Source organism: Lonchura striata, chromosome 28 (genome assembly GCF_046129695.1).
Source record: "Lonchura striata isolate bLonStr1 chromosome 28, bLonStr1.mat, whole genome shotgun sequence".
NCBI classification, from domain to species: Eukaryota; Metazoa; Chordata; class Aves; order Passeriformes; family Estrildidae; genus Lonchura; species Lonchura striata.
Window position 1 is genome coordinate 6,779,163 of NC_134630.1, and position 21,571 is coordinate 6,800,733.

Genomic DNA, 21,571 nt, shown 5'->3' on the forward strand with positions numbered 1-21,571 from the left:
GCGCTGCGCCCCCCCCCGGCCGCGGGCGGCGGCGGCCCGCGGGGGGGGCGGCGGGCGGGGGGGCGGCGCGCGGCCCCTTTAAGAGCGGGGCGGCCCCGGCCGGAGCAGGAAGGAGCCGCATACGGGCCTCGGCGAGCAGCTCCCGCGGGGCGGCCAGAGCCTGCTCCGCCCGCCCGCACGGCCCGGCCCGCCCGCCTCGGCACGGCGCGGCCCGCTCCGCTCGCCCGGACCGCTCGGCCCCCGCCCGGTACGGAACGAGGGGTGGGCGCGGAGGGAGGGGGGGGGGTCGCGCATGGGGGGGGGGGGGGAGGGCCTGACCCTCCCCCCGCTGCCCGGGGGCGGTGGGGGTGGGGAGGGGTCGGTTGGGGCGGTTGCGGGGGGGGTGGGGGCTGCCCCCCCCTCCGCGTACGTTGTACTTGGCCGGGCCGTGCTGGGGGGGTCGCGGAGGGGGGGGGGGGGGGAGGGAAGGGTTGGGAGCGGGGAGGAGTGTGGGGGGGAGCGCGGCGCGGGGGTTGCCGGGAGTTGTAGTCCCTCGGCGGCGCCGCGCCGCAGGTGCCGGTGGGCGAGCGGACTGCGCTTCCCGGCGGCCCCCGCGCGCGCGGCGAGCGGGAGGCGTGTTGATGGGCAGCGGGCGGGGCCAATCGGGGCGCGCCCTCCGCCCCGCGCGCCCGCCCCGCCCGCCGCCGCCCGGCCCAATGGCGGGCGCCGCGCGGGGCGGCCGGGGACGGGCGCGGCGGGGCCTGCGCGGCCCCCCCCGCCCGCGCCCGCGACCCCCGCCCGGGCCCGGCCCCGCCGCGACCCCCGCCCGCCCCGCCGGCCCCGCGGGGCCGCCGCGACACCTTCCCCCCCCCCGTCCGTCCGTCCTCCCCCCGGCGCCCCCCGCCCCCGCCTCCCCCCGGCCTCCATTGCGGCGCCCGCCCGCCCGGGGGAAGGGGTGGGGTCGTGGCGCCCGGCCAAGGCTCCCTGCGGGCCCCGCGGGGGGGGAGCCCGGTGCTGGGTGGGGTCCCCCGGGGCCGCCCCGCGCGGGGGCGTCGGGCCGCGCCGGCCCCGCGCTCCCCAAGGTCGTTGCGGGCCGGGGGGCGCCGGGCCGGCCCTGCCCGCCCCGCTCGGGCGCGGTGCCCCCGGGCTTGTCGGTGCCCCCGCGGTTGTTTGCGTCCCCGGCGCTGCCGGTGCCCCCCTCGGCCGTGCCTTATCTGCCCCCGGCCGGCTGCGGGCAGGGGGGGCCGCGGCGATAATCCCCCCGCGGGGCTGGGGCGCCGCAGCCCGGCGGGATAAGCCTCTCCCCCCGCGGGGCTGCGCAGCACCGGGCCCGGCGTGCGGTGCGGGGCAGCATCCCCGGCTCCTGCCGGAACATCCCCGGGGAGCCGGCGCTGCTTTCTCACCGGCATCCCCCACCCCGGGGCTCGGGCTTGACGCGGTGGTTCCGCTCAGGTGCCCAAACCTGCCGTGCCGTGCACAGCCAAAGGTCCCTGCCCTCCTCCCCTCGGAGCGGTGCTTGGTGAGGCTGGAGACGGGGCGAAGTCACGGACACGCCGCTGGGACCGTGGGCTGGCAGCTGGGCACTGCCAGGGAAAGGCTTCCTTGGCCGTGCCGTTCCGGGAGTGTGGGAAAAGTTGGTTTATGAAGCTGTATCGGGAAAGGCTGAGGTTGGATAGCAGGAAAAGGTTCTTTTCCAGAGCATGGTGGGACTCTGGACAGATTCCCCAGGGAATTGCCCCGGCCCCCAGGCTGCCAGAGCTCCAGGAGCGTCTGGACAGCGCTCCCAGGGATGCGCAGGGTGGGATTATTGGGGTGTGTGTGCAGGGCCAGCAGCTGGGCTGGATGATCCCTGTGGCTCCCTTCCTGCTGAGGTTATTCCATGATTCCATGGAAAGCCCTGGGACTCCGGCAGCAGCACCAGAACGTGTAAAGCCCGGCGTTCCTGTGCTGAAAGCGACAGTTCCTGTTGTACGAGCCCGGCCGACGTGACTGCCCGGCCCCTGCCTGGCTCTCCGTGTTCCCTGAGCTCCTGCAGACCCTCGGCTTTGGGCGGCCAAAGTTTCTGTGGGCTCAAGGACTCTCGGTAAGAGTTTTGCTGCCAGTCCCAGTTCAAGAACAGCCGTGTTCCCAGGGCTGTTCGTTGTCCTGGCTATCGAAACCATAACTTATATAATGTTTTATAGACATGGGGAGAGAAAGGTTCTGCCCGGAAGAATTTACAACCTAATGAGGGTTGAAGTTGTGCTCAGTGTAGCGACGGAGCTAAAAGGTCGTCCTGGCGCTTTCCAAAAGTGTTTGGGGTGGTTGTCAGTGATATTTTTGAAGGAGTTGTGTGATTTCTCAAGGATTCTGCCCGTCCTGGTTGGAAATTGCAGCATGTGGGCTCTTCTGGAGGCTGAGCAGGAAGAGCTGGGCTGGCTTTAATTCTGATGGTTTTGCTGGAGTTGTTGGATTTCAACTACTTAAAAAAAAATAAAAGAGACTGAGAGAAACTGAGGAGTTTATTAGAGAGGAGCCTTTCTTGTTTAATATTCATTCTGGCCCCTGTTTAGGCTTGTTCTGGTGAAAGAGGGAGTGAAGAGGCACAACCCAAACACGGGTGAGATGGTGGGATTTTTCCACCAAGCCTTAATTGCTTCAGTAACTCCAGGGAGGGTTTTGCAAGGCAGGAGCTCTTAATAAATGTGGTGGTGAATGAAAGTAGTTCCTCACTTTGCTGCTCTGCAACTCTTCCTCTGCCTTTTTTTTTTTTTTTTTTTTTTTTTTAATTATTAATCGTTTTTCACTCGTATTTCATCCCGTGGCCGTGGATCTGGTGAAGATCTTTAGCTGTGGCTTCATGAGGAGCTCTGCTCTGTGGAGGAGCTGGGTGGAATTAATTTGGCACGGTGAGGGCGGCCGGGTTCCCTTGGTGTTTGGTGACTTTTGGAAGCAGAATTAAAAATTCCAGTTGTTCTCCCAGCGTGGGAATTTGGATGTGGGCACGGGACGCAAATGAGGGGTGAAATTTATGCTGCCATCGAGGCTCTGTGGTGGTTTGGGTGCTCCTGTCTCCCTTTAAAACCTTCTTTTGGGATCAAATACTTGGGTTTAATCGAGTCCCATGCAGGTCCCACGTAAAAACTGAAATCCCGAGTCTGCGTTTGAGACAGTCTAAATGCTTAAGAACTGTGGTTTAATCTTGATTAAAACTGACACTTGAGGGTTTTCTCCCCGTCTCGGGACGCTGAGTTTTTTGGAAGATGAACTTGTGCGGCGAACAATTAGAACCCGACTCGTTATCTCTCCTAGTCCAGGCAATAAACAGTTGCTTTAACTACACTCTCAACCAGCCTTAACCTCAAATTTGAGCAGACCGGTCGCAGTCTGTAATTAAAAAAGCCTTTTGAGGAGCAGAGCTCAGGGAAAGGGAAGAAGACGAGGCAGTGTGTGGGCCGAGGGAAGCGTCCATCCCCGGTGGCGCGGCGAGCCGGTGCCGTGTCCGCCGCTGTAGCTGTGCCCGTGCTCCCGGAGGAGCTCGGCGAGGACGGCAGCGGGAGTAAACGAGGTCAGGGATCCTCTGCCGGTAGCCAGGGCCGATTGTTCCTCGCCCAGCCCCTGCCCGGATCGCCTTCCCCCTCTCAGTTTCAGTTTGCCACCCGCCCGTGGCTCCGCTGGCAGAGCCGGGCGCGGCTGGGTCCGTTCCCCCGGAGCGCCGGGATCGCCCCGCAGCATCCCCGGGATCCGGGAGTGCCCCGCAGCATCCCCGGGATCCGGGATCGCCCCGCAGCATCCCCGGGATCCGGGATCGCCCCGCAGCATCCCCGGGATCGCCCCGCAGCATCCCCGGGATCCGGGAGTGCCCCGCAGCATCCCCGGGATCGCCCCGCAGCATCCCCGGGATCCCGGAGTGCCCCGCAGCATCCCCGGGATCCCGGAGTGCCCCGCAGCATCCCCGGGATCCCGGAGTGCCCCGCAGCATCCCCGGGATCCGGGAATGCCCCGCAGCATCCCCGGGATCCGGGAGTGCCCCGCAGCATCCCCGGGATCCGGGATCGCCCCGCAGCATCCCCGGGATCGCCCCGCAGCATCCCCGGGATCCGGGAGTGCCCCGCAGCATCCCCAGATCCGGGAATGCCCCGCAGCATCCCCGGGATCCGGGAGTGCCCCGCAGCATCCCCGGGATCCGGGATCGCCCCGCAGCATCCCCGGGATCCGGGATCGCCCCGCAGCATCCCCGGGATCCGGGAGTGCCCCGCAGCATCCCCGGGATCCGGGATCGCCCCGCAGCATCCCCGGGATCCGGGATCGCCCCGCAGCATCCCTGGGATCCGGGAGTGCCCCGCAGCATCCCCGGGATCCGGGAATGCCCCGCAGCATCCCCGGGATCCGGGAGTGCCCCGCAGCAGTCCCGGGAAGGCAGCGACAGGGCTCGGCTTCATGCGGACGAGGTGCGAGAAACTGGAAACGGCCGCGAGCTGCCCCGGGGCTGCGGGTGGGAGCCAAGGGCACGTCGGTGGGATGAGCCGCAGATCCCCTGGCAATCAGCGGCTTCCCAACACCCTGGCTTCGCCCATCCCTGGAAAAATGTGCGGCCGGAGAGACGGGAGCGGGACCTGCCAGCGCTGGCCCGGCCGCTGGAACGCTGCTCCAGCATCCCCGCCGAGCTGGTCCTGCTGGGGCACCCTCGGGATCGTCCTCCTGTTCCCCAGACCTGTGCCCCACCTGAAGCCCTTTGTGCCTTCCTGAAGCCCTCTGTGCCCTCCTGAAACCCTCTGCATTGCTGTGCCCACCTGAAGCCCTCTGCACCCCTGTGTGCCCGCCTGAAGCCCTGTGTGCCCACCTGAACCCCTCTGCGCCTCTGTGCCCTCCTGAAACCCTCTGTGCCCTCCTGAACCCCTCTGCACCTCTGTGCCCACCTGAAGCCCTCTGTGCCTACCTGAAGCCCTCTGTGCCCTCCTGAAACCCTCTGTGCCCTCCTGAAACCCTCTGCATTGCTGTGCCCACCTGAAGCCCTCTGCACCCCTGTGTGCCCGCCTGAAGCCCTGTGTGCCCTCCTGAACCCCTCTGCACCCCTGTGCCCTCCTGAAGCCCTCTGTGCCCTCCTGAACCCCTCCTGAAGCCCCTGTGCCCTCCTGAAGCCCTCTGTGCCCACCTGAACCCCTCCTGAAGCCCCTGTGCCCTCCTGAAGCCCTCTGCACCCCTGTGCCCTCCTGAAGCCCTCTGTGCCCTCCTGAAGCCCTCTGTGCCCACCTGAAACCCTCTGTGCCCTCCTGAAGCCCTCTGTGCCCACCTGAACCCCTCCTGAAGCCCTCTGTGCCCACCTGAACCCCTCCTGAAGCCCTCTGTGCCCTCCTGAAGCCCTCTGTGCCCACCTGCACCCCTGTGCCCACCTGAAGCCGTGACCCTCTCCCGACCCGTCCCTGATGTTGCCTGGTTTCTCCAAAGCAGAGGATGCTCCCCGGTCCCAGCGCTGGGTTTTAACTCCCTCCTCCCCACCTTTCACTCCACTCCTGCACCCATTTCCTTCCTGCTTCGTGCACCTCCTTATTTCCCACCGGCAGGTTGGGAACCAGTGAGTAAATGTCTTTTTTTCTGCCCAGTTGTTTGCTGGAACTGGGAAGGTGCCCGAGGTGGGCTTGTAGCTACAGGTTGCTGCTGTGCAGTTCCTCGGATCCTCCTGCCCCGACAGGCAGACCCAGGGCTCAGCACAGGGCTCAGCCCAGGGCTCAGCATTCCCCCTGTGCATCCCAGCAGGGCAGGAAGGAAGGAGCTCCATGGCTGGAGAGCGTTGCCAGGGATGAAGCCCCGCTTGCTCCGGGGATTCGCCTTTGCTCGTCATCACCCGGAGCCGGGAATGGCGGGACGAGCTGTCTGTTAATCCACAAACTGGGAATTACATAAGGGACTGCCCTGCCCTGCTCTCTCACCAAACTCCACTCTGATTCTTTTATTTATTTTCCCTTTTTTTCCCACCCACCCACTCCCCCCCTCCCTTTCCCGGTGTGGAAAAGAACATAACCGGTCTGTGAGGTGTCATTTGAGGCAATTAGATTAATGCCAGAGCCTCGGGCAGGGAATGGCAGGAGTGGCAGGAGGGGACACGGGGCTGCAGGGGGAATCCTGTGGCAGGGGACAGGGATGGGTGCTTGGGGGGCTGCTGCTGGAATGGGGGGATTTGGGGTTTGGACAGTTCTTCTGGCTCTCTTTGGGAGTGAGGAGAGATGTGACAAGGAGGGGGAACATGGAGACATGGAGGGAGGGGGTAAATGCTGTCTGAGACCTGTGGGAATGGGGGTATTTGGGATTTGAGCAGTTTTTGTGATTTTTTTTAGTTCAGGAGGCCACGAGAGCTATGACAGGAAAGGGGAAATGTGGGATGAAGGGGCAGATGGGCTTGATTTTTCTCAAGGAAACTCTGGAGGGGATTTTGGCTGGAGTGGGGACAGGCTTTGACCTCTGAAGGGGAGGGGGTGTCCAAGCATGACCTGCTCTGATTGTCCTTCAACCTGGAGCAGCTGGGCCGTGCTGGGGGTTAAAGTTTCGAGTCCTCAATTGCTCCCTTGGAAAGGGGCCCCACTTTGCCTTTTTGGAAAGCAGCTGCTTATTCCTGCCTGGATCCTGGTGCCTTCAGGCTCCCGGGGCTCCCAGGTTGGAAAAGAACTCTCCTGGGAGGGAGCTGCTCCTGCAGCCAGCGCCGGAGCACGCACAGCCTCGTGCTTTGTGCACTTCTTCCCCTTTTTCCAACTCCTGAGACTTTCTGAAGTATTTTGGAGAACTGTGGCTGGCTCAGCCACGGCCTGGTGTTGTCCAGGATCTCCCAAAACTAGGGAGTTTTCCCACAGGAGCCGCGTGGGAGAGAACCTGTTGGAGGGCCAGGACTGCAGCAGGGTGGGCGCATTTGGGCTCGCTGGAAAGGGTTTGTTTGAGCACCAAAACGGGGAGTTCCCATGAGTTCCAGGGTATCCAGCCTTCCTGGGCTCTGGGCTGAGCTCAGCTTAGCCTGAGGGTTGAGGGAGGCCTGGGAGTTGCTGGAACAGAGGTGGGTTTGGAGCAGGGATTGATGGTCTTTGAGCAGCTCTCAGCAGTTTATCTCAGTGCAGGGAAATTCCTGTGACCTGTTGGGGACGATCCCAGCACATGGAGTTGGTGCCATGGACTTTGTGCTGAGGCAAGAGTGACAGAGGTGGGGATGGAGGAGCTTCTCACCCCAAAATAACCCTCGCACACAGAGCTCGGGTGGGAGACTCCCCGGGCTCAAACCAAGGCACATTCCTGCCGGATTAAATCCGGCCTCTGATGACAAAGGAGAAAATTGGCAAGGAGGGCTGGGTGGAGGAACCAGTTCAGGCTCACCTTGCAACATGAGAGGAGTTTGGTGCTGTCAGGGTGGCTCCGTGCCTTGGCTGCAGGTTTGGGATCTCTGGAACAGCACCGGTGTTTGGCCACTTGACCGTTGTCCATCAAGGGCCACGTCCTGCCTTTGGCCAGCAGCTGGAAACTGAAGTTTCTCAGGAGCTGTGCTGGGCCCTGCAAGGAAATCCCATCCCAGTTACATCCCAGGGACCTGTGGAATGTGGCATTGGGTCATCCCTCGTCTGCCTGGGCTGTGGAAGGGAATCCTTGGAGTGTCTCTGGGAGCACCGTCAGGTTTCCTGGGAGATGCAGAGTCCTTCCCATGCCTTTGGGATGAGTAGGAGTGAGCCTGTTCCTTGGTGGCACTTGTCCTTCCACTGGAACAATTTCACAGCTGGCTTGTCCAGCCTGGTCTGGGCCAGCATGTGGAAACCACTGCGATTCAGGCAGTTTGGGAAAACCAAGAGGAACAAGCCCCTTTCTTCCTGGTGGCTCCATAGCAGCATTCCCAGCAATTCCCTGTTGGTGATGAGGAATCCCAGACCTCCAGCTCGACCATGGTGGTCCCTCCGTGGTTCCTGCTTGAATGGTCTTTATTCCATTGAAGTTCCTGGGATGCTCCTGGAGGGTCTGAGGGACGTTCAGATCCAGTGCCCCATCCAGACTTCAGCAATTGCTCTTGCTGCCAGAAGCTGCAGGACGTGGGATTCTCCTTTCCTGTCTGAGCCTCCTTGCTGTCAAATCCTGGTGTGGCCTGGCTGTTCCTGCACTGCTTTAGGTGCTCCTTCCCTGGGCATTAATGGTCCTGGAGAGCTTTGGCTCTTCCCTTCATAAGGGCCTGGAGTGCCAGGGGAAGGGGGAATGGCTTCAAAAGGAGGGCAGGGATAGATGGGACATCAGGAAGGAATCCCTCCCTGGGAAGGTGGGGAGACCCTGGGGTGGAATTCCCAGAGGAGCTGTGGCTATCCCTGGGAATCCCCAAGGCCAGGTTGGAGCACCCTGGGATACTGGAAGGTGTCCCTGCCCATGGGATGGGACGGGATGAGCTTCAAGGTCCCTCCCAACCCACAGCAGCCTGGGATCCGGGGATTTCAGGGATGTGTGGGTCCGTGCCCCGGACCTGCAGGGTTCTGGGCAGATTTCCTTCGCCTTGGAGCAGCTGCTGTGTGTGAAGGGGCTGTGGGAGCAGGGTTGGCTGTGCTGGAGCTTCCCGTGCTGCCCTGGCACATCTCTGTGGAGCAGGGAGAGGAAAACCTCCCTGGCAGGTCGGACCTGGCCGGTCAGCCCGGCTGCTTTGGTTACGTGGTCACGCCGCGAGCCCGTCGGGTTGGGCTGAGGCAGGGGAGGCTGCTGGAGCCCAGGAGCTTCAGAACATCTCAGATGTTCTTCCTCTTCACCTTGACCTTGAGACTTTGACTCGTCACAGCAGGGTTTGGGTGGAAAGGACCTTAAAGCTCATCCAGTTCCACCCCTTCCCGCTGTTCATCACTTTCCACTCTTCAGGGCTGCTCCAAGCTCTGGCCTTGGACACTTCCAGGGATGGAGCAGCCACAGTTTCTCTTGGAATTCCATTCCACTCCTTCCCCACCCTCACAGGGAAGAATTCCTCCCCAACATCCCATCTAAACCTACTCTGTTTGAATCCATTCCCCCTTGTCCCGTCCCTCCCCATCTCTCTTGGAGCCCCTTTAGGCCCTGGAAGATCTCCAGAGCCCTTGCAGCAACATTCCAGCATCCCAAGGACCTACAAGATGTGGGATGCTCTGATCTTTGGAAGGACCAGAACAATCCAGCCCCTCTGAGGAGCCCCTGGAGCAGGGTTTGGTCAGGGGTGTGATCTGGAGGCTCTTTGGGAACCAGCTGAACCCTCCTGGTGTGGTCGAGTCTCATTCCTCATCCCTCACATCCCAAATCCAGAGCTGCGGTCGCTTTTCCCTGTTAAGGGCTGGAGGGGATGGATGCCCATGCTTGGAAAACAGAGCCAGATTGTCCAAACCAGCCCACAGATATTTGCAGGGCACTAGTTCTGCTCCAGTCTCTTCACTTCAAGAGCTGCATGATCTTGGTCATGTTACCCCAGATGGGATGTACAGTCAGGACAGAAGAAAGCTGGAATTCACTTTTTGCCATTGATGACTCCGTTGCCTTCTCGAGACCAAGGATTTCTTCCCACTGCAGCATTGAAAATGTAGTTTTATTTAAAATGAAAGCCTGCTGAGGGTTTTTTTCATCTCGATTTTTCCCACAGTGCAGGGTCTTCCTCTCAGGAACATCCAGCGCCTTCTCCAGGTCCAAATAATTGGGATAATTCTGCCCTAAAGCACTGACAGCACATTTCCTAGTTGGGAGCAGTTGAGTTTCCGTGCCTTTGCGGAGTGGTCGGAATTGTGACTTCTCCCAAGCAGGCAGAGCACCTCCTTCCCTTCCTGCTGCCTGCCACGTTCCCACCTCCCCGGCTGCTGCGTGCGAGGTGTGTCCCGAGGCCTCGGCGGAGTTTCGGGAGGATCTGGGCACAGGGAGACCTGCTGGGGCCTGTCCTGGGCTGGTGTCAGCCCAGGCACTGCCTCCCGCTCCCCAGAGCTGCTTCTCCCCAGCATCCAGGCTGCCAGAGGGACGGGGGCACGGGCTGGTCTGGCCCAAAATACAGAGAGGTCAGGACTTGTGGGCTGTGAGCTGTCCCTAGGGGAAAATGCCCGTTTCTCCAGCTGGTGGTGAGGGGATGCTGGCATGGTGTTTGAGCCTTGGGCAGCCATCCCTGGGCTGGTTTTTGGTATAAAGCACTATTATTTTAATAATTCTTCTCTGGTGCTGCTGCCGAGGCTGCCCTGCCTCAGTTGTGTGTGTTTGCTCCAAGAAATCCCAGAGCAACTTGGGATCCTTGGGCAGCTTGAGCAAGAGGCTGAGTATCCCAAATTCTGGAATGGTTTGGGTTGGATAGACCTTAAAATATTCCTGCCATGGGCAGGGGCATCCTCCAGTATCCCAGGGTGCTCCAGCCTGGCCTGGGACACTTCCAGGGATCCAGGGGCAGCCACAGCTGCTCTGGGAATTCCATCCCAATATCCCATCTCACCCTGCCCTGTCACTTTAAATCCATTCCCTCTTACCCTGCCACTCCATACTCGTGCCCAAAATCCCTCGACATCCACAGGCCATCTCCCAGAGCTCAGCTCTTCCCAGGAAATGTCGCTTTGTGGATCACAGAATTCCCTAAAGCCATGTTGCCTCGTGCTCCATGGAGAGGGTGATGCTGATTCTCCCTTCCTGCCCCCAGCAGGTGCCAGGTTCTTGCTCAAGTTCTCACCTGTGCTGCTGCAGTGGGTGGCACCTCTTCCTTTGGAAAGGGTTTTGGGATCTTTTCCGGATTAGAGCACGAGGAGAACATTGGCTGCTCCCACTTCCCCAGGTGTGACCGAGCTCTTCCACCTGTGTATTCCTGAGCCCTCCCAAACTGCTCAAGTTCCTTTAAATCTTAAGGCAAAGAAGCAAAGGGAAAAGGAAAAAAAAAAAAAAAAAAGCCCACTGAAGTTCTGTGGAAAACTGGTAATTAAAGAGGTGTTTTGTCAGCAGTTTTGGTTGTGATCCCATCTTGATGTGGTCGTCTCATTTGAATGTAAATGTCAAATTCCAGAGCTCCTGGAGGAGAGGGATTGGGTGACATCCTGCTGAGGGAAGCACAAGCTCAGGGGTTTCAGTCAGCTCTGGGTGCTGCCCTTGGGCTGGGGGGGTCTGGGAGGAGAGAGGTGAGAAATTGAGTTTAAAAAAAGAAAATGAAATGGCAGTGGTGAGGTCGCAGCTCGTGTGCCGTGTCCTGCTCTGGCCCCTCACTGTGAGAAGGACACAGAGGGGCTGGAGTGAGCCCGGAGAAGGGAATGGAGCTGGGAAGAGTCTGGAAAAGCTCTGAGGGAGCTGGGGAGGCTCGGGAGTGACCTTCTGGCTCTGCACAGCTCCCTGGCTGGGGGGACAGCCAGGAGGGGTCAGGTTCTGCTCCAGGGGACAGCAGGACAGGAGGGAACAGCCTTGAGTTGCACCAGGGCGGGTTCAGGTTGGATACTGGGACAATTTCTGCATGGAAAGAATGATTTGCCATTGGCAGGGGCTGCCCAGGGAGTCTCCATCCCTGGAGGTGTCCGAGGACAGGCTGGAGGTGGCACTGGGTGCTCTGGGCTGGGGACAAGGTGGGGATTGGGCACAGCTGGGACTCGATGATCCTGGAGGGCTTTTCCAACCCCAGGGATTCCATTTCATCATCCAAAGGCGATGGGGAATCAGCTGGATGTGGAACATCAGCTCAGGGAGGTGGAGAACTTCCCTCACTCCCACTGACCACCCAAAAAATGACATTTTTCCTGCCTGGAATCAGGCTGACCTGTGGATCTGCAATAGCCCCAGCTCCGTTGTGTTGGGATTGTGGAAGTGTTGAGGGGGCCGAGAGCAGGGTTGGGGCTGCACAGGGTGTCCCACCAGGGCTGTCAGTGATGTTCCTAAATCCCTTGGAGGGCTCAGCTGTTGCTCCAACCCCTCTTTCTCACGGGCTGTAGTTCACCTCGATGGTTCCCTCCCAGCTGTCTGCGAGGGCCATTCCCAAACTTGTCCCCCACAGCCACTTTTGGGGTGAAATGTGGCACCTCTGAGCCCTGCAGAGCCACCAGGGCTGGGACAGGGACCTGGAGCAGTCAGGAAATTGAGGTCAATATTTGAAGCTCCCCCTTGGTGGCCCGTTCAGACCTTTCCTTGCCAGGGAGGGAACGAGCTGTGGTTGTGCCAGCGGCTTTTGTCACTTGTCACCTGGCTTCAGGACGTTCCCAGGTGGGTTTTGCCCATTCCATCGTGACGTTGAGCCCTGGTGCCACGAGCAGGCAGTGGATTTGTGCAGCTTGGAATATCTTTTGAGTCAAGACTCAAGAAGTTCCCAAAACCCCAAATCTACACCTTGGAACGCTCCCTTTCCCATTGGCAATACCTAAAGCGTTCACCCCCTTGGAAGGGGAATGGGGGGTGATGTTTTAGGGGCTCGGTGTCTGGTGGAGCTGGAGCATCCAGGCCCTGAATCTGTTCCTGGGGGGCTCGGGTCACCCCCTTTGCCCCCCTGTCCTCAGCCACTGTGGCTGTGGGACACAAAGGCCGTGTTGTGTGCGGGGTGGCCGAGTTGGAGCGGGCTCCAGCCCGGCCCTGGCAGTCTCATGACCCTGCAGCCATTCCCACACTGTCGGGATGCTGATCCGGGCTGGGGGTGACCTTGCCTGGCTGCTCTGTGGTCCCTGGTGTGGGGGACAGACACAGCTGCCTCAGGACCCCTGCCCGGAGCTTCCAAACGCTGCATGCAGCTCAAATCCACTGGTTTGCAGAGAAAAAAAACTTGTGAAGCATTTCTTGTAGAGAGGAAGGAGAGGGGAGAAGCTCCAGTGCTGTTTGTGGGGCTGGCAGGGATATGGGATTTGCTTTTCTGTGTGTGGTTGCCCCCGTCAGGTTTTGGGGAGCTCTGGAGCTGCCTCAGTGAGAATGGGACAAGTTCAAATCCAGTGGTTTGGGGAGAAAAAAAACTTGTGAAGCATTTCTTGTAGAGAGGAAGGACAGGAGGAAGCTCCAGTGCTGTTTGTGGGGCTGGCAGGGATATGGGATTTGCTTTTCTGTGTGCCCTGGTCCCCATCAGATTTTGGGGAGCTCTGGAGCTGCCCCAGTGGGAATGGGACGAGCAATGCTGAGGCAGCAAAGCCTCCCTGGAATCCCAGCTCAGGATTCCCCTGGGATCCCCTGGGGATGCTGGGATGGGGTGACCTTGCCCAAAGTCACACCTGAAGCCGGGGCCAGGTGCCACCAAACAGCCCTTTCCTCCCTGATGTAAAAAAAATCCGTGAAATTAGGGTTTAAAGGTCAAATCCCAGAGCTCAGCAGGTGGCTCTGGAGTTGATGCCGGGTGTCTCAGGAAGACACCTGCCTCTGCTCTTGGGTCTTGGTGGCAGCACTGTTCACATGCAGCCCCCTGGATCCTCCCTCTGCCTCAGCCCCATCCCGTTCCTGCTGTTGATTATCCAGGGATCTGCTCCGGGTCTGTTTTCCACAGCCTCAGACCTGCCTTCTCCTGCCTTTTCTCTGTATAAAACAGGAAGGTGCCAAAGCTAAACTTCTTTTCTGGGCTTAACAAAACTTCTCAAAAATAAGTAAATATGGAAAACTACTGAGGAGGCCGGGGGTGGGTGGGGGAAGCCAGAGTTGTGCAACCTGGGCTCCTGCTCCGTGCTGGGACCCGGGGCTGGGAGTTGCTTCCTGAATAATTATTCCTGTTCTGGATCCATCCTGACTCATCTATCCCCCCATGGCGTTGGACAGGCCACGTCCCGCCGTGCCTCAGTTTCCCCATCTGGAAATCGGGAACTTGGATAATCCAGCCTTGTGCCAAGGGTGATTTTTGGACTGGTCTGTGCCTGGATTTCTTGGCTCCTGCTGATCCCAGTGCTTGGGATGGGGGGAATTACATTGATTTTTCAGCAAAGGCATCGCTGCTTCAAGGAGCATGTGGATTTGCTGCTTGAGATGGACAGGAGGGAAATGTTGTTCCTCATTTTTGGGATCAGAAGACTGGGACTGTGGGAGAATTAGGGGCTGCTCAGGGTCACAGTTGGGCCCCAGTGCCCATTTCCCAGCAAAGGGGATCCCTCTGGGTTTTTCCAGCCTTTAGAGTCAAGTGGATGTGTCAGGGGTGACTTTATTTATTTATCTTGTCCCAAACAAACCCTTGGCATTGGGAAGAGCTGCTGCTTCTGCTGGAACCTGTCCAAGATCCGGGGCTGGTGCTGGCACTTGGTGATCCCAGTGTCCTTTCCTCTCTCCTGCTCTCAGGAAGGAGCAGGAGCTGCCTGGGCTTCCAGGGGTCAGCTCGGGGCTGTCAGACACCTGCAGCAGCAGCTTGGGGTGGCTGGGGCTCCCCTCTCCCTGCCCTTCCCAAGGGATATTCCCTGCCAACACCTCTCCAGGTGTTCTGGCGCCCAGGGGTGAGCGATGGCAGCGCTGCTCCCGGTGACGGCATCGTTGTGTTGGCTGCTCCCAGCGAGCTGGGGGCCTTCCCAGCAGGAATGGGAATGGGAAATGCTCCCAGAGGTGGACTGGGACACAGTGGGGAGCCCCACGCTGGGCACGGCTGTGCCCGCTGCAGGTGCTGCCTGGCTGGGCGATGCCAGCTCCCTGCCAAGGCTTGCTGCTCTGGCCCGGATCCGCGCTAATTCAGCTGTTCTCACTTGAGAGCACCTGGGCTCTGTTCCTCCTCCTCCTCCTCCTCCTCCTCCTCCTCCTCCTCCTCCTCCCCAGGTAAGCACAGGACGGCGGGAGAGGCGCAGGGGACACGCGCGGTGCCGCCGGGTGCGTCCCTGAGGAATTTGGGAATTCTCCCGATGCCTCCAAGCTCTGACTCACGGCCTTCCCCCCCTCCTTCCCCACAGCCTTCAGCGTGGAAGATGGCGGGTGGCGTGGACGGCCCCATAGGGATCCCGTTCCCGGATCACAGCAGCGACATCCTCAGCAGCCTGAATGAGCAGAGGAACAACGGGCTGCTGTGCGACGTGGTCATCCTGGTGGAAGGCCAGGAGTTCCCCACCCACCGCTCCGTCCTGGCAGCGTGCAGCCAGTACTTCAAGAAGCTCTTCACCTCAGGGTTAGTGGTGGACCAGCAGAACGTGTATGAGATAGACTTTGTGAGTGCGGACGCCCTGTCGGCGCTGCTGGAGTTCGCCTACACCGCGACCCTCACCGTCAGCACTTCCAACGTCAACGACATCCTCAACGCCGCCACGCTGCTGGAGATCCCGGCCGTCAGGGATGTCTGCACGGATCTCCTGGAGAGGAAGATTCTGGCCAAAAATGACCAGATGGATACAGTAGATCAAATTGATCAGAGGAACCATCTCAGAGCAAAAGAGTACCTGGAGTTCTTCCAGAGCAACCCCGTGAACGGCCACCAAGGCAGCTTTCCGTGGACCAACACAGAGTTGAGAGACCTTCAGAGACTGAACTTCCGAGGCCAAGAGGAGGAGGAGGAGTCGAACTGCAATGGCCTGGACTTCTACTCGCAAGCCACCCCAACCGAAAGACCAAAGGCAAGTGACTGTGACCCCGACAGCAACCCGGCCATGTGGCTGGACCGCGAGGACGAGGAGCCGGTCAGCGGCGGGATGTTCTCCCCTTCCCAGAACGGACATTACAGCAGCCGTGGCTTGGCCACCCCGGGAGAAGAGGAGGGGGGCACCCCCAGGGGACCCCTGGACCCGCAGGAAGCCGGGGACTCGCCCAGCTTCATCCCCACGGGCACGGAGACGGAGGACGATGCCAGGGAGGTGGATGACCTGGCCGCCAGCGCCCTGCTCCAGCAGATGATCAACTCGGTGGGGCGGCAGCAGCTCGGCGACGACGACCGCAAGGACGAGGACGGGGTCATGGATTATTACTTGAAATATTTCGGCAGTTCCAGCGAGGGCGACATGTACCCGTCCTGGTCCCAGAAGGTGGAGAAGAAGATCAGGGCGAAAGCATTCCAGAAGTGCCCCATCTGCGAGAAGGTGATCCAGGGCGCCGGGAAGCTGCCGCGCCACATCCGCACCCACACCGGGGAGAAGCCCTACGAGTGCAACATCTGCAACGTCCGATTCACCAGGTACGGGCTGGACACAAACCCGGGGGCTGGACACAAACCTGGGGGCTGGACAGAAACCTGGGGGCTGGACACAAACCCAGGGGCTGGACAGAAACCTGGGGCTGGACACAAGCCCAGGGGTTGGACACAGACCCTGGGGCTGCACACAAACCCAGGGTCTGCACACAAGCTCAGGGGTTGGACACAAACCCGGGGGCTGGACACAAACCCAAGGGCTGCACACAAGCCCAGGGGTTGGACACAAATCTGGGGTCTGCACACAAACCCAGGGTTTGCACACAAATCTGGGGTCTGCAGACAAGCCCAGGGTCTGCACACAAACCCAAGGGCTGCACACAAATCCAGGGTCTGCACACAAACCTGGCCCTCCCCTCACCCCAGGAGCCAGCAGAAGGCTGCTCCTGGGTGATTTTATCTCTCTGCTCAACTAATTTCCATCCTAACTGGCGAGCTGGGGCTGGAGGCCAAAGTTTTCCAGGGAGCAGTTTGGGGGTGTGACACTCGAGCTATCTCAAGGGGCCTGGCTCGATGGGCAGTGCCACCATCCTGCTGTCCTGACCTGCTGAGCTCGGCTGGAAACCCGGCATGGGGGAGAAACAGAGCTGCAGCTCCTGCTCTGTCCATCGTGGCCGAGGCAGGAGCAGGGGAATTGTTTGGCTCCGTGGCGTGGCTGAGGTGGTGCTGGTTGGGTCGGAAGGAGGTTGGAGCCCACTCGTGTCCTTGGCAGAGCGAGCTCTGCGGCCCCGGTGCGCTCCGGGGGCGTTTGCCACGGCCCTGTTCCTAATCAGGGCTCCTCTGCTCCTCGCCTGGGCCACGGGAGCACCAAAGAAAGGGGACATTGTTTGGGTTGCTCCGGTTCACTCCAGTCCATGGCCGGGCGCCGCCTCCTCTCCCCGGGCTCTGCGGCCGCCGGGGCCGGGCCGGGGTCCCAGCCTGGAGGGGTACGGCCCCGCCGAGGGGCAGCGTGGGCTGGGGGCTGCTCCTTTCCCCTTCCCTTTCCCTGCCCTTTCCTTTTCCTGCCTGCTTCCTTCCGTTTCCCTGCTCCTTTCCCTTCCCTTTCCCTGCTTCCCTTTCCTTCCTTTTCCCTGCTTCCCTTTCCTTCCCTTTCCCTGCTCTTTTCCCTTCCCTTTCCCTGCTCTTTTCCCTTCCCTTTCCCTGCCTTCTTTCCTTTCCCTCCCTTTCCCTGCTCCTTTTCCCTTCCCTTTCCCTGCTCTTTTTCCCTTCCCTTTCCCTGCTCTTTTCCCCTTCCCTTTCCCTGCTCCTTTTCCTTTCCCTTTCCTTCCCTTTCCCTGCCTGCTTCCCTTTCCTTCCCTTTCCCTGCTCCTTTCCCTTCTCTTTCCCTGCTCCTTTCCCTTCCCTTTCCCTGCTCCTTTCCCTTCCCTTTCCCTGCCTGCCCAGATATTCCCACTGTGCCACTTCCCACTTCCAGGCCCCTCATGCTTTGGGGTCTCCATCCTGCAGGGCTGTTCCATGTGGGATTCCTGTGAAATCCATGTGAGATCCGTGTGGGATCCTTGTGAGATCCATGTGGGATCCCTGTGAGATCCGTGTGGGATCCTTGTGAGATCCGTGTGGGATCCCTGTGAGATCCGTGTGGGATCCTTGTGAATTCCGTGTGGGATCACCGTGGGATCCGTGTGGGATCACCGTGGGATCCGTGTGTGTCCCGGGGGCAGCCGGAGGGGCCCGAGGCCGTGTCCTGCCCCTTCCCCTGGTCCGGCCGCGCCCAGCCCACGCTGGAGCGCTGAGGAATGCAGATAATGGCAGGGGCAGGGTGCCAGGCCTCCCTCCCCGCTCCCCGGGCCTGCCACGCAGCACCTCCCTGCTCCTGGGGCCCGGGGCCGATCCACAGTGGTCCACAGTGATCCACTGCGATCCACAGTGATCCAAAGTGATCCAGAGTGATCCCACAGTGATCTACAGTTATCCCACAGTGATCCACGGTGATCCACAGCCACCCCACAGCGATCCACAGTGATCCACAGTGATCCCACAGTTATCCTACAGTGATCCACAGTGATCCAAAGTGATCCCACAGTGATCCACAGTGATCCACAGCCATCCCACAGCCATCCCACAGTGAACCCACAGCCATCCCACAGTGATCCACAGCCATCCCACAGTGATCTACAGTGATCCCACAGCGATCCACAGCCATCCCACAGTGAACCCACAGTGATCCCACAGTGATCCACAGCCATCCCACAGTGAACCCACAGTGATCCCACAGTGATCCACAGCCATCCCACAGTGATCTACAGTGATCCCACAGTGATCCACAGCCATCCCACAGTGATCCCACAGTGATCCCACAGCCATCCCAGTGATCCACAGCCATCCCACAGTGATCTACAGTGATCCCACAGCGATCCACAGCCATCCCACAGTGAACCCACAGTGATCCAGTGATCCCACAGCAATCCACAGTGATTCACAGCTGTCCCACAGCCATCCCACAGTGATCCCATAGTTATCCCACAGCCATCCCACCCCTGTGCACTGCAGGACGTGGAAATGCCACAGGGTCCCCTGGCAGCTGCTGGCCCAGCAAGATGAAGGGGGGCACAGGGATTTTTGGGGAGGGGAAGTTGGTGGGGCAGTGCCACCTCATCCTCCTGCTCCCATTTGGTGGGATGAGGACCTGCTCCCTTTCTGTGGGATGAGGACCTACTCCCTTTCTGTGGGATGAGGACCTGCTCCCTGTTGGCTCCCAGGAGGGCCTGACACCTGTAAAAAACTCTGCTTTTCTAAACCACCAGATTCCAGCCAAAACACATCCTCCTCCTCCTTCCCATGGCAGGGTTTGGGCTGGAGAAGCTGGATAGGGACAGGGAGCTGTCCTTGGCACCGCTGTTCCCGTGCCCTGAGCTCCATTTCCCCCTGATTTTATTATTCCTTTGCTTTCTTCCCCCATGGCTGGCAAACAAATCCCAAATCCCTTCCCCGCTGGCTGGGGTGCTGCCGGGCTGTTGCAGCCGGGTGTTCCCGGCCGGGTGGGACCCAGCCCGGCCCTTCTCAGGGATTTTTGCTCCCTGGCGTTTCCTGGTTCCTCCGCGGGCACAGGGGGAGGAGCAGCTCCCGATAAGAAAAGACAGAGTTGGGAGGTTATAAAACGCCAAATTTTAATTTCACAAGCCCGTTTCTGTGTCGCTCGGAGCCGGACGCGACCTCGGGGCTTTGATCCTTCCCCGCAGCTTTAGGATTTTTGGGATCCCGTGGGCAAAGGGAGAACGTTCAGGGCTGGGATTTGGGTGTTCCATGCAGGAATGGGGTGGGTCCCTTTGGGAAGGGTCGGGCAGGTGCTGGGGAGGGCAGGATGGGCTCCGGTGCCCGGCCACGTGCCCGGGGCTGGATTTGCCTCCAGGAAGCAGCGGTGGCTGCGGTGGCTGCGGCGCACGTGGCCCGGCTGGCCCCTGGCCCAGCCTGGACAGCGGCCCCGAAGGAGCCCCTCGGGACCCCACAGCCGTGACCAGCCCTGGGCTGGGCAGGGTGTGACCCATAACCCTGCTCAGACCCCATAACCCTGCTCAGACCCCTTATGGGGCAGGGCGTGACCCCATAACCCTGCTCAGACCCCATAACCCTGCTCAGACCCCATAACCCTGCTCAGACCCCTTATGGGGCAATGTGTGACCCCATAACCCTGCTCAGACCCCATAACCCTGCTCAGACCCCTTATGGGGCAGGGCGTGACCCCATAACCCTGCTCAGACCCGTTATGGGGCAATGTGTGACCCCATAACCCTGCTCAGACCCCATAACCCTGCTCAGACCCCTTATGGGGCAGGGTGTGACCCCATAACCCTGCTCAGACCCCATAACCCTGCTCAGACCCCTTATGGGGCAGGGTGTGACCCATAACCCTGCTCAGACCCCATAACCCTGCTCAGACCCCTTATGGGGCAATGTGTGACCCATAACCCTGCTCAGACCCCTTATGGGGCAGGGTGTGACCCCATAACCCTGCTCAGACCCCATAACCCTGCTCAGACCCTGTATGTGATAGTGTGTGACCCTGCCCTCACACCCTGCACTGGGTGATGCCCAGCCCCACACCAGGAGCTGCCCAGCCCCAACGCCCATCCCCACAGCAGCTCCCCAGCCCATCCCAATGTCTCCCAGTCCCTCCCAGTGCCTCCCAGTGCCTCCCAATGCCTCCCAGTGCCTCCCAGTGCCTCCCAGTACCTCCCAATGCCTCCCTGTACCTCCCAGTCCCTCCCAGTGCCTCCCAGTGCCTCTCAGTACCTCCCTGTACCTCCCAGTACCTCCCAGTCCCTCCCAGTGCCTCCCAGTCCCTCCCAATGCCTCCCAGTATCTCCCAGTCCTTCCCAGTCCCTCCCAGTCCCTCCCAATGCCTCCCAGTCCCTCCCAGTATCTCCCAGTCCCTCCCAGTCCCCCCCAGTCCCCCCCAGTCCCTCCCAGTCCCTCCCAGTCCCCCCCAATGCCTCCCAGTCCCTCCCAGTCCCCCCCAATGCCTCCCAGTCCCTCCCAGTCCCTCCCAGTCCCTCCCAGTGCCTCCCAGTCCCTCCCAGTATCTCCCAGTCCCTCCCAGTCCCTCCCAGTCCCTCCCAGTGCCTCCCAGTGCCTCCCAATGCCTCCCAGTATCTCCCAGTCCCTCCCAGTCCCTCCCAGTCCCTCCCAGTCCCCCCCAGTCCCTCCCAGTCCCTCCCAGTCCCCCCCCAGTCCCCCCCCAGTCCCCCCCAGTCCCCCCCAGTGCCCCCCAGCGCGGCGTGCCTCCCTCCTCCCACGCCGTGCCCGCTCTGGGCCGGGCGCCGCAGCTGGGGGTGCCAGCGGCCGTTGTCTCCCGGCAGGCAGGACAAGCTGAAGGTGCACATGCGGAAGCACACGGGGGAGAAGCCCTACCTGTGCCAGCAGTGCGGGGCCGCCTTCGCCCACAACTACGACTTGAAGAACCACATGCGGGTGCACACGGGGCTGCGGCCGTACCAGTGCGACAGCTGCTGCAAGACTTTCGTCCGCTCCGACCACCTGCACAGGCACCTTAAAAAAGATGGATGCAACGGGATCCCGTCGCGGAGGGGCCGCAAGCCCAGGGTCAGGGAGGCCGGAGGCGCCGCGGCCGCCGAGGACGGCGGCTTCCCGGAGAGCCACGAGTGCGAGGACGCCGCGCCGGGCGCCGAGCCGGAGCAGCAGCAGCAGCAGCACTTTGAGGAGAATTCCAATAACGAAGCGCCGGGATTGAATGTAGCAGGAGGGTCGGATGAGGGTAACGCGCAAGGATTGTCCTAAACCAAAAAAAAAAAACGACAAAAAAAAAAAAAAATCAAAGCAACCCCAATCGATGAAACAGTGAAAGAACCACCTGAGAAACGAACGGGAAAAAAAAAATAAGTCACAAAATCTAGTTAGTACTTTTCCTCCGATTTTTCTCTTTAAATGATGCTTCTCTCCCTTTTTTTTAAGGAAACAAATGGGAAAAAAACAAAAAAGCGACAAAAAAAAGAAAAAAAAAGAGAGATATTATATTAACGTTTTCCAATCTTCCCATCGTAAGCGGGGCTCTCCCCCGAGGATCCCTCATAGCCAAGGACCTTTTCTTGGAAAGGCAAGGACGCTAGGGAAGCACGAGGTGGGGATGGAAAGTGGCTCTGT

The 21,571-nt window shown here is 60.3% G+C and overlaps 1 protein-coding gene across 2 annotated transcripts; it reads left to right on the top strand.

Moving 5' to 3' along the window:
- The first annotated feature begins 185 nt into the window (after positions 1-185).
- On the top strand, positions 186-21,356 carry ZBTB7A (zinc finger and BTB domain containing 7A). Of its 2 annotated transcripts, XM_077788831.1 has the most exons (3): positions 186-247; positions 14,751-15,958; positions 20,770-21,356. In XM_077788831.1, exons 2-3 carry the CDS (start codon positions 14,766-14,768, stop codon positions 21,206-21,208), a joined length of 1,632 nt encoding a protein of 543 aa, XP_077644957.1. In that variant the 5' UTR covers positions 186-247; positions 14,751-14,765; the 3' UTR covers positions 21,209-21,356. The 2 variants fall into 2 exon arrangements, with proteins under 2 accessions (XP_077644957.1, XP_021400790.2); XM_021545115.2 differs by lacking the exon at positions 186-247 and having other exon boundaries at positions 14,613-15,958.
- Positions 21,357-21,571: the final 215 nt, after the last annotated feature.